At 54.2% G+C, this 12,160-nt stretch overlaps 1 protein-coding gene across 1 annotated transcript in view; it reads left to right on the top strand.

Moving 5' to 3' along the window:
- Nucleotides 1-4,272: 4,272 nt before the first annotated feature.
- Nucleotides 4,273-12,160, top strand: part of LOC115333602 (gamma-aminobutyric acid type A receptor subunit epsilon) — a 42,416-nt gene continuing 34,528 nt past the window's right edge. Inside the window, exons 1-3 of the mRNA XM_029996745.1 lie at nt 4,273-4,808; nt 10,214-10,362; nt 10,566-10,633. Of these exons, the coding sequence (XP_029852605.1) occupies nt 4,753-4,808; nt 10,214-10,362; nt 10,566-10,633 (273 nt within the window). The 5' untranslated portion in view covers nt 4,273-4,752. The remainder of the gene's footprint in view (nt 4,809-10,213; nt 10,363-10,565; nt 10,634-12,160) is intronic.

The following is a 12,160-nucleotide window of genomic DNA, read 5'->3' as shown; positions in this document are numbered from 1 at the left end:
GCGTGTCCTCTGGAGAGTCCCAAGCCCAGGTTTTTCCCAGCTACTGAGCAACCGTAGGTGGAATCACTGTGTGAAATACAGTTTGCATCCCAATGACAGTTTTTTGTTGCCTCCATGACCTTCCTGGCTCCTTTTCCCCTACCCTGAACTATTGTGGCATGGGTTGACAAGGAGCTAGTGTGTCTCCATCCAGAGGCACACATATTTCTACAGTGAAGGGAAGCAGCTGCTCCTGTTCCTGCAGCTGCACGTCCCCAAAGTTTGTGTCAGCAGTTGCACATTATTTAAAATATGGATGTACTGCCTGTGAGTTATTCTGGGGGTGACACGCCAAACTACCAGCTCATGGTACTGTACTGGATGTACAACATCAGATGTATGGATGGATGGCATAGCTGTGAAGTCCATTTGAAAAAGTATTGAAATATCTGGTGCTCAATTTGCTGAGATTTTTTCCCTTTTTTGTCAAATGCTGCCAATTCTCTTCCCCTCCTCACCCTTTCCTGTGTACGTTTTCTCTTTTCACATATTCATCCCTAGCAGGAACGTAACACGTTAAGCCCCGACTTGGGGAGAGCGTCCGAAGAGTAGAACCATAAAAGCGCAGGAAATATAGCATCTTTCCCATCCCCAGAATGACAGCGAGAACCGTTCTGACACCCAGGATCAGATCACCTATCAGTTCGGTGATCTCTTCCCACTAAGCAACTAATTTTGAAGAGGGATTGTCCACAGCAGAAGGGATGTGGAGACTCTTTCATGCCTGGCCTGACGTAGCAGCAGAGGATGAAAGTAAAGCTCTCGCTCCTGTCAACGCTCTTGTCACCCTCCGGGACAGCTTGCACCAGCTCTTGCTACGGCCTGGGCTGTCCTCCCACACCCTTCATTCTTCTTGGAAAACTTTCATGTCACATTTGTTCAGGCTCCAAACACATTTTTTTAATCTGTCAGCACTGCAAGTTCACTCCAGCACCTAAAAACCAAACTGTGTCCTGTCTGCTTCATATATCATCGCTGTCCATAATGGTGGGAAGCCAGAGCCCAGCTGGAGCGGTTATTGATGTCGTGTGAGCCCAGATGCAGCATCTGCTGCTGTGCCCGGTCTGCCTGGTGAGCCTGACAAAGACAAAACCTTGGCTATGTTGAACAAATGCCCTGGTAGAGTAAACAAATGTTTCCACCATGCAGGATGTGCCCCAACTTGGAGAAAAAGGTTGAGGATTATACAGGGTTTTTCATCCTCCAAGTTTTCCAAAGGGATGCTGTAACCAGCTTCTCCTCAGATGTCCTTCACTGCTCTTGTCCCAGGTGTATCGGCATAGTCAGCCTCACGGATGCTGCTGTAGGAGACTCGCAGCCTGAGCAGCCTCTGTCTTCTGCCAGAGCCCACAGCCCTGGGCATGAGGAGGAGATTCATGGGCAGACTCAGCGTGGGAACCTGCGTTGCTCCTGGAGGATGCACTGGCTAAGTAACAACACAAGCCCCGGTTCGTTACCAGGAGGAGAGTGAGTATCAAGGACAGTGCTCTAACTGTGCTCTATCCTCAGACGGATGACGTGGAGCAGTGACGGGAGGAGGGGAAGGCAAATTCACCTCTATGCAGCCCTTCAGAGCTGCCTGCTGCACGGCCCTGGCTGTAGCTGCCTGCAAATACCCTGGCAGCTCCTTGTCCTGGCGTCCCCAGCTCTGTCAGCGGTGCTCTCAAGCCTGACCTGTTCCTGCAGAGCCCTGTGCAATCTGTCTCTGCCCGGGGTTCTCCAGTCCAGCTGTGAGTTCCCTTGCTCCTCCACCCTTGCAAGGTATCTGAGGAGGATTTTGCAAATGCCAAGAGCCTGAGTTTTCCCAGAAACGAGCTCCTAAATACCTTGGGTTAATACTTTTCTCCACTTGTATCTATTTTCCCTCAGTACAGCACTCCTGACATAGCCCAGAAGAAAAGCAGTCTCCTTGGAGAGAGACATTCCTTGTCTTGGCATTGCCTGAGGCAAGGAGTGACCAGCCCCTTGCACAAGGAAGAGGAGGGCAGAGCATTGCCTCATGCCTTCACCTGCTGTTCCAGCCTGCAGTCATAAACACCACCCAGCAACGCGGGAGCAGGCTGCACAGATTCCATGACTGACACTGCAAAGGAGCTTTTGAGAGAGCACAGCAGGATTCAGAAAGGGTTGCAGATGTGCCCAGACTCATACAGGACTTTCTGGCTATGGGGCGTCTCCCTCTGAAAGCACTGCCAACCTTGCAAGGTTTGGGGTCCTCGGCCAGGGCTGGATTGTCTCCTTGTCTCCCAGGCCTAAATCCTACAGTGAGGACTGCATGATCAAACCCTCATTTACTGTGGCAGCATGCCCCCCCGGGCTCTGTGCTTATGAGAACTCTGTAAATAATAGGTTTTATTAGTTTGCCGGTTAAACTGAAATACCAGAAGGGACAAAAAGCATCTTGAATAAAACATTTCATCTCCTGTTTAAGTTTGGAGAATCCCATGACAGTAGACCTCAAAACAAATGTCTCTTCAAAGTGGAAAATGGGGGCTGTTTCCTCCCAAAACACTGGTGCAGGACATTTTGTCCTTCCCAGCATTTAGACTGAGGGTGGTTTTTCCTGGTCAAAATCATACACCATGAATTTGAAATGGGTTTCTCGCAGGCTGAGCCTCTGCTGTTGACAAATAAAGTGTTTGCTTGAAAAGCAGCGCTCTCCCCTTGCTCTCTTACAGCATCAACACGCTTCATTCTTATCTTTGGTCCAAATAAGAGACTCAGTACCAGTTACAACAAGAAACCACTGTAGATGAAGAAGACCGGGGAGGACAGCTGCTCGGATGCTCCCAGTGCATAGAACTGCTTGGAAGGTGTCCCCAAAACAGCATCATAAATGGATGTTGTGATTCCTTAATACTGCTCTGACCATCTCCAGCTCTCCAAGCACCGGTCCTCCCCAGATGTCTCTGTTCTTAGGCAGCAGAAGGGGTGGTCAAAAGAAATCAGTCCCATGAATTTCCCCATATACCACTTCACATCCTGCGTCTTGAGGGGGAGCTGAGAGCACATATATGAACCCCTGGATTTTCTGTGATCTGCTCATGACCAGAAGTCTCGACAGCTATGTCCTTCCTGTGGCTGTTCTTGCACCTTTCCCAGCTTTGGCTTCATCTGTATCCCTGAAGAACTTCTGGGGCAATCCAGTGGCTTGCTTTGAAGCTTAAAGGGTTCTTTTCACCTTCGCTGCTGCTTTGATATTCATTATTTACTCTTTTGACATGTGCTTCCTGTAAACTCTGCCATCCCAGAGCTGGCTTCTTTGCATGCAGTAAAGGAAACATAATCTGCAGCTGCTTTGTTACAGGGAAATGCCATCTTGGAGTTGTGATGCCTGCAGCTGGCTCCTGTGGCTTTGGGGCTGCTCAGATCTCATGCTTGAAGGCTTAAGGTGATCATTGCAAGAATCAGCAAGGGAGAGCCTGCGTAGGAAGAGCCTTGAAAAATCACCCAGGTGTGCTGCTGTTATTTACTGCTTGTGCTCCTGTAGCACGCCTTGTCCCCACTGAGGCTGGTCCTGGCTATTAGGCACTGATCGTGCCTAGGGAACACGTATCTCCCTATCCTGCCAAGATGAGCAAATGAGGACAGTGGTTACCAGCACGACGCAGATGGAAAGCAGCGAAGTGATTTGCCTAGGCTCGTGTAGGGAAGGCTGTGACAGGGCCAGGAGTGAAAGACTCAATTGTCCGCGGTCCCACTCCAGTACCAGGGATGGTCCCACTCCAGTCCAGAGAGGTGGCACCAAATCCCCACTTATCATCAGTGTTACTAGACCTTCTGGGAGAAGCAGGACCAGGCCCCTCTGGGGACAGGCTCCTGCAACTCAGAGCTGTAACCAGATGATGAAGGATAATTATTGGTACCTCACGTAGCTGTAACAAAGTTGGTTCCGAGCAAGTCTCGCCCAAAACTCACCAAGAAGGAATCTGTTATTCCTGTTTACAAGTCGGATGCCAGCAGTGAAAAGAAATGCCTGAGTGCAGCTTGGCAAACCGTGAGAGCAGAGAGCGACAGGCTGAAAACCCACCGCCCACCCGCGACCCCCGTCTGGCCCACAGCTCCTACCCACGCACCCTCCCGGCTTTTTTTTGGGACAGCAGCCCCAACAGGTGGGAAAGGACCCCCTCCCAGCTGCCTCTCCCTTGCAGCTCAGCCCAGCAGGGACTGACGCCTTGCATATTTTAAACAACGATTACCCACTCTTTTTTTCCTTTTTTTTTTTTAAGGAAAAAACCCAACTGTTGTGCATTGAAAAAAGCTACTATTAAGAGAAATCAAGCGCCTCGTTACGCAAAGGGGGAGCGAGAGATCCTTACACCAGCTGACGGTGCTCGTTCCCCGGCAGCGCGGCGGCAGGCAGATGCGCGGGTTTGCCTCTGCCGTGCGCCCCCCCCCCGCTGGCGCTCAGCCCTCGAGGGGGCGCGGGGGGAGCCAGCCCCTGCGCGGGGAGGTAGGACCCTGCGCCGAGCCCCTCCCCGCCGCGGAGTCGGAGAAGAGATGCCCAACTTTCCCCTTCCTCCCCGGCGGCGCGGAGCGGGGCGCGGAGCGCGGAGCCGGGCGGGCGGCGGCGGGGCTGGAGCGCGGCGCAGCGGGCAGCGGGGGGGCCCCGCCGCCGCCCCCGCCCCGGCCCCGCGCTGAGCCCCGCCGGGGCGGGCGCACCGCCGCCGCCGCCCCCCCCCCCCCCCCGGGGCCGGTCCTCGCCTCGCCGAGATGCCCGGGACGGTGCTGCTGCTCTGCCTGGCCCTCGGGCCGGTCCTGCGCGCCAGGTGAGCCCCCCCGCTACCCCGCCGACCGGGACGCCCCCTCCGCGCCTCAGTTTACCCGTCGGGACAATGGGAGGGGAGGGGGCTGGAGTCGCAGCGTACGTCCCCACGACCCCCCACCCCGGCTTCAGCGGGGGTTTGGTCACCTCTGTGCCCCCAGCTGTTCCTTCCAGCCGGCCCCGGGCGGGATCAGGTCTGGTCTTGGCAGCACCTAGTGCCTGCACGTCCTTTGCACCCCGGGTCCCCCCTTCCGTGGGGGGGAATCAAGAGGACGTCCTGTTTTCCACCCCGCCATCACCTCGCTGATTGAATCCTGCCGGGGGCTGAGCTCCTTCTGGGGGTGCCCAGAGCAGGGCCAGAGGGAGCTCGGCACCTCCCGGGGGCTGCATCCATCACCGGGGCATTTCCACGCGGAGTCGGGCTGGCTGGGAAGAAGCTTGCGTCCCCTTCCCTGCACTCCATCCCCTGGCACCCCGAAAGCCCCTGCAGGGCTTGCAGCCCGGCAGGAGGAGGGCAGCGCGGGCTCCTGCCTTGCTCTACAGGTTGGCCCCAGGTCCCAGCTCTGGGTGCCGGCTGGGAGCCCAATGCCAGCCCGAAGCCACCGGCGTGCTGGCTGAGGAGGCGAGCGGAGGTGTGGGGCTGGCGGATTACGGTTCTCTCCCAGGGCCAGCGTTTGTAGCGCTTTTCTGTAAACAGCAATGAAAGGCCCCACGCACAAGGGGTTTTCAAGTTTCTTTTTCCCTTTTTTTTTTTTTTTTTTTTTTTACAATTCCTAGCCCTGCTGGTGAGTTTAATGGCTAGATCGGGGAAAGAACATGTTGTCAGCAGATTGTTGCCCCCAGGGCTCGGGGGAAGAGGGATTTTACTGGCTGAAGCTAATTGGCAGAATAAGCTGCCTTAAAGCCGATCAAATCCCATTACAAATGCAGTCAGGGACAGGGAGCATGAATCCTGCTACTAATGGTCTGCTCTGCCACGGCTTCCCAACCTCCGGTGCAGGCAGAAAGTCCATCCCTGCTGCGGTCCTCCAGGGCTTGGCCTTCCCGGAGTCAAGGCAGCAAGATCTGCCCCACGGCAGATCTCGTGCCCTGACACCCAGCCTCTCGCCAGCATGCTGGTCCCAGGGGGCATTTGAGGGCCTAGAGGGGGGTCTGTGGTGGTCCCGGTTCCTGTGCCCTACCATCCTGCAGTGCACTGCCATGAACACTGCATTTTGAGAGGGTAAATCGTGAACTGCAAGATCACATGGAGGAGCAGTTAAGTCATGTATTCCCTTGGGCCAGAAGATTTACCCCATAGCTGGCCCAGCTCCCCTTCTGCCCAATCCCTCGTGTCTCCCTCTTCCCTGAGCCTGGTTTTGCCAGGAGCAGTGTCTGTGCATGTTTGGGGGGTGAGGGAGCAGGAGAGGAAGCCTGTGGGAGAAGAAGAAGAGGAGCAAGGGTCATACTCTGCATTTACTGCATTTTTCCTGGCTGCAGCTTGCAGGGGGTGAATCTTGCCTGCCATGCACTTGATGATGGGTGCTGGGGTGAGAAGCCCGGTCAGGTGCCGCATGTGTCAAAGCTATTCTCCCGGCATAAGCTGCAAGACCCATCCCCTGGTGCTGGAGCGGGCTGGATGGTTTGTGGCGAGTGACTCAGCACTCCCCAGACAGTCCCCCCATCACAGAGCCTAATTCACCACGTTTCCCAGGGCACTGGCTTGGCTGGGACCAAGGCACCCAATTCTGAGCCCTGAAGGCAGGATCCCTACACAGCATCACACCACCAGAAAGCTGGACTTGGCAGATGGTTGAAACTGTGCAGACTTTACCATTGGGTCTTCATGGAGCATGCTGTGAAAGGAGAGGTACAAAGACATGTGAAATGGGTAGGGTACAGTTTAGTGAGCACCCTGTCCTTAAATCCTCTGCTGGCTTCTAATTTAGAGCAATTTGCCTGAACGTCCCTGTGCCTACAACCCTTGAAGGCATTGGGATGGGCAGTAGAAGGACACATTAGCATGTGGTAATTAGGATTGACCACAGTGCTTTTCAACCAGGGGAAATGTTGTTCTTGCATTTCGTTGCTGTCTGTCCCTCGGGAGCAGGGGAGGCTTTGCGCTGCGTTTGCAGAGGGGCTGCCCAGTCACTGCCCTGGTCTCTCCATCTGCTCCAGGACGTTCCTGCCTCAGGGCTGGGGATGGCTGAGAGGGTGTGTGTCACCTTCCCAGTGGGTGCAGGTCTCAGTACAAAATTTTACTGGTCTCAGACTTTCTTAACACACCAGGTTGCAAATAGTAGTGGGTATGCATCCTGGTTAAGCACCATCAGTGGTCCTACCAGGCAAGGAGCAGAAGTGTCTTCAAGGGCTCATGGCACATTTTGCTCTTCCCCTCCTCCTGCCAAGGGAAACCTTGTCAGACACCTTGAGCACTGGAGGAGGTAGCCAGCCACCAGCTCTTCGGGTGGCTTTTACTTTGACCATCAGTGTGCTTGGAAATCTCAGCAAAACAGGTGTCTGCTTGAGTAAAACAGAATTAGGGATGCAAGGCAGAGTACTGTCCTGCTGTAATGCCAAGGGTTGCCCAAGGAGGGTTGTCCAACCCCATCCATATACATTATCGCATCCGAAAGGACACCTCCCTGCCATGCAGGCCTGCTCTGGGCACCAGCGGGAGCTGCCACAGCCCCGTCCACGTCTGTCAGACCGGGGGTTTCCTCACAATGTCCCCAGCTCTGCCCTGCCATCGTCCCCCCTGCCCACCCCCAGCCTGCACTCATGGCTGTGTCCCAGCCCTGTGGCCAAGTGCAGGAGTGCTGTGAGGTGGTTGTTTTGATATTTCAACAAGCTGGGCTGAGGAAACGTGGCTCTGCCTTTCCTCCTGACTGCACGGAGACATATGAGAACCGGCTGTCCCCTGTCACCGAGCCAGTTGCTTTGCGCAAGGAGACGGAGCCACCGGGCCGGCAAGTGTTCACAGTGCATTGGGGATCACTGCAGGTTTGCAGTGTGACATTTCCATTAGCAGCTGTGGGGGGACATACACATGTCACCTTAATTTATCTCCTCTGCAATAGCTCTTGGACTCTTCCCTTCTCGATTTGAAGTGGGGCCACTGGGGAGGAGGCAGGGGCTTGCATAGGGTGGCATGAGAGTCACACTCCTGACCAGCAAGAGCTGGTGCGTGTCTGTGTGTGCACAGACACCCAGCAAAAGCATATTTTCTCCAGCAAAAGCTGGCTTGCTTATGCTAAGATGGCTTAGTATGGTTTAGTAGTCCAGGATTAACTGCATTAGCAAAAAGCATATTTTTGGTAGTGTCACTGCATCTGAAGTAGGGATGTGACTCCCTGGAAATGCTATCCCAAGCCTTAGGATGTTAATCAGGGACACTAAATGGGGGAAAGCCAGAAGGCTGAGGTCAGAGTAACCAGCCTGGTTTTGTTCGGCCCCAGAGGGATGTTTCACACTCTACTGTGGCCTTACACCTTCCAGGAACTGGATTTTGGCAGGGTAGTGGCACACGCAGAGTTCAGTGCCGGCAGGTGACCTGTCTTGGGCTGACCAAGTAGGGTCAAGGGAACACTGAGATAAGGTTTTGGTGTAGCTGTTCCCACTTTGCTAGAGGCAGCCTGCACCACCCAAAACACGGGCAGCAAGGGAAAGCAGTTAGGATTGCTTTCCCCTGCCCCGAGCTGGGCTGCACGCAGAGACACGTGTCCCTCTTTGTGCCCCACAGGAGCAGGGCCGGCCCCAGATTTCGGCTCTGGCCAGCTTTCAGGTGGACGCAGTGGTGGTCCCCCCGTGCCTCCTGCAGCTGCTGGGTGCCACGGAGCTGTCTGCTCGGCTGCATTTCGAAGGCTCGGCACAGAACGACAGCCAGGCGAGCCCTCGCTGCCGCTGCTCAGATAGGGAAGAGCATCCTGACAGTGTTGCTTAAGACTCCTTAAGCATCGTTAGAAAGTGCAGCGCAATCAGACAGGAAACAACAAGCTGATGTACCAATACCTAATGTGGGGCGGCAGGCAGCCAGCTGCATGCAGCCCAGCCCTTGTCGGGGGACACATCCCGGTGCCTGAAAGCTGGGGAGATGCAAAGAGTTTTAAAGTGATTGTGAAAGCAAGTTTTATCTGGGGTTTTAAAAGAGGAGCATCTGATAAATTGACTGCAACATGTCAATTTAATGCTTTTTTCCCCCCCTTCAAGTACCTTTGCCAGGCTCTGCCTCCCCAGGCACTGAAGGGAGATGTGTATCCGTGGTGTCTGATTGCACCTCCGAGCTGCGAGGCTCCAGCTGGGAAGTGTCAACACAGTGGCAGCTCCCGCTGCGAGACCCTTTCTGGCGCTGGAGCAGGTGACACGCTGACATGGCAGACATCGGGGGGGGGGGGGGGGGGGGGGGCGGTGCTGGGTGTGGGTGTGCTCGGCATCCTCTCCCACATATGGCTGTGTTGTTCCAGGGACAATCTTGTGAATGAGCTGCCCAGAGCAGCGGCAGGTGGTTAGAATTTCCCAGGTGACCATGTGGACCTAATTTAATTAGAGGGTTTAGGAAAACTCCTTTAGGAAAAGGGAGGGGTGTGAAAGGGTTAGAAAAGGTAGATTTGAAAGGCAGTGGAAGAATCTGTTGCTAAGTGGATCGTGTCCCAAGGAGGAAGCAAGCTTTCCTTGCCTGGCTTGGAACTGGAAGATCAGGAAGATGGAGCATCTTTAAATGGGAGCTCACACCAAAGGCTGGGGAGGAAGGGTTGGTCACTACAGGGAATGGGTTGTGGCAGGTCTTGACCTGAGGGCAGATGAGTTTGTGTAAAGCTTTTCTTTCCGAGGATCCATGCAGGGCAGATGGCTGGGTTCCTGGCAAGCCAGACATGCATGCTGCCTGCTTGGTACTTTAGGACCTCTTTTCTATGAAATGCTTTTATTGTAAAAGCCTTGCTCCCCAAAAATGCTGTTTGGTCACTGTCGTCTTCTCAGAGGAAGCCCACTTCAGGTGCAAGTGGCAGGCAGAGCAGCTGAGGTATTTGGGGTTAACAGGCAGCTCCAGGAGCAGCAGAGGAGGGCCAGGAGTAGAATGGGCAGAAACACAGCAGGGTAGGGCAGGGACTGGCTCCCACACTTTGGGGATGAGCAGTGTGTCTCCAAAGGAAGCTGGGGAGGATGTGGAGCACCCCTTCCCTGCTAGTCCTGACTGCTGGTGGCAAGGCCCCTGCATGTCTGGGGACCCTCAAGGCACCAAAGGCGCCAGGTGAGTTGTGTCTTCTTAGCAGTGTGGCTGAAAGCAGATCTCTGAGCTCCTTATGTTCTGCCTTTTAGCAACATTGCATCCTCCTCCTTTAGTATCTCTGAAACCCAGCTGTGTCCCTGCTCCCACAGAGTGCCAGAGAGCTGCCACAGTGATGTCTCTCTCCTTTTGTCTCTCTGATCCAGGTGTGAGAGCACAGAGGAATACGATTATGATTACCTCAGCATCAATAAAACCTGGGTCCTCACCCCCAAGGCACAGGAGACTGATGCCACGCAGATCCTCAACTCACTGCTGAAGAACTATGACAACAAGCTGAGGCCTGACATTGGCAGTAAGTGTCCCCTGAAGCTCCCTGTGGCCACGGGTGGTGACCTGGCCCAGCTGTGTCTTGTGTTTTCCATGCTTTTGTGGCTGCTGTAGTTGAGATTTTTGGTGAGACAGAGCCACACTGATCCCAGATGCTCCCCTGGTCCTCAGCCCTTCAGAAATTATTCTAGCCCCAGCTCATCCATACCTATTTTATTTTCTTTACAGTCAAGCCCACTTATATCGATGTGGATATCTATGTGAACAGCATTGGGCCGGTGTCTGTCATCCAGATGGTGAGTGGTGTCGTTGCTGCAGGGTCGCGCTATCACCGCAACTGAGAGTGTGGGAGGTAGCTGGCCCAGCACTGCTGGCAGGTTGTGTCATGCTGGCTAGACATGGTGTGAAGGTGGTGGTGTCATGAGAAGAGGTGGATTTGTTTCCCTTCCCTTGGGAAGAGGTGCTCTGACCCGCTGATAGCTGGAGCTAGAAAGGCTTGACAGCCATCCCTGGTTAGGAGCAAGGTCCTCAAGTGCCCTTGGTGAGCTCAGCAACCCTATCGTGCTCACAAGCTCAGGGAGAAGGATGATGATGCTCTTTGGTCTCCACTGGCAATGTGTGGACAGACACCTCTGGCTGGTGGCTTTGTCCTCTCCTGCCTGGGAAGCGTGCGGGCACCAGGATGCTCGGAGCAAGTTGCACCACCCTGGTTGAGCCAGTGTGGTGGTGGCTGGGAGGGGAAGCAGCACGCTTCCCAGGAGGAGTGAAATAGGTGCATGGAGATGGTTTCCATGGCAATGGTCTGATGGTGTAAAACTTGGGTGCCCAGTCCTGGCCTGCAGTGCTGGGGAGGGGCAGGCAGGGTGCCTCGGGTCTGATGGCTCTTCTTCAGTACATGGCACCTTAGATTGATGCCACCACAACTGCGATGGTTTCTGCTCGTGGCTTAGGACCCTACTGTACTGAGAGCTGCGGAAAGACTCAACAGAGACACTCTGGTCTGAAGAGCCTCCAGGACATACACTGGAGATCAACTGTTGATTATTTATTTATCACAGGAAACTTCCATTATTTTCCCTGTGAAGCCATTTTTTCCTCTTTTCTAGCAAGAAACAAACCTGACTGCTGTCAGGTTTGAAAGACTTCTTTGGCCCACTGGGCAGTGGCATAGAGAGGACAAAGGAGAGGTATAGCCAGGACAATTTGGCTTTTCTTGTCTTTCTCAATGCAAAATGGAGAAGAAACAAAACCAGCCCCCTTAAACAAAAAAAAAAGAAAGTTCTCAGTTATTTTTAGTTTCCCAAGTAGAAAATTTCCGCTGAACAAGCCCCTCTGGGGATGGATGGAAGAATGGCATTGTAGCTGTAGTACCACTTCCACTCCAAAAAGCATTTTGAAGCAGCCCTGACCGGCCACCACCAAGCATGTGCCTCGGAGCAACACCCACTCATGAGCCACCAGATGGGGACCTGGCTGGGTGCTCACTTGCACGATGAGGGCACCATGAGGAGGCCCAGCAGGGATGGCCTCAAGGCCAAAAATTTCCTTTCGTTGTTTCTGTGGGCCTGGTTTCCAGGAGGAGAACCACAGCCCAAGCATGTGAATGTTATCCCTGGCTGCCAGGAGATACCACAAGCTCCTCCATACCACGTGGGTGTGTGGACGTGAAGCCACAGTGATGTAAGAGCAGCAGTGCAGGGGGAAGGGTGCAGGGGCTGGGTGTACTCACCTCCCCAGCCACTGCTGTGCCTGGAGGTAGAGCGTAAGAGTCATGTTATAGGCAGCTGTCCCATCTGCTTTGCACTGCCAAAGGATATGCCAAG

This window comes from Aquila chrysaetos, chromosome 21 (assembly GCF_900496995.4).
Source record: "Aquila chrysaetos chrysaetos chromosome 21, bAquChr1.4, whole genome shotgun sequence".
NCBI lineage: Eukaryota > Metazoa > Chordata > Aves > Accipitriformes > Accipitridae > Aquila > Aquila chrysaetos.
The sequence above is the reverse complement of the archived record's forward strand: the minus strand, read 5'-3'. Positions and strand labels throughout refer to the sequence as shown.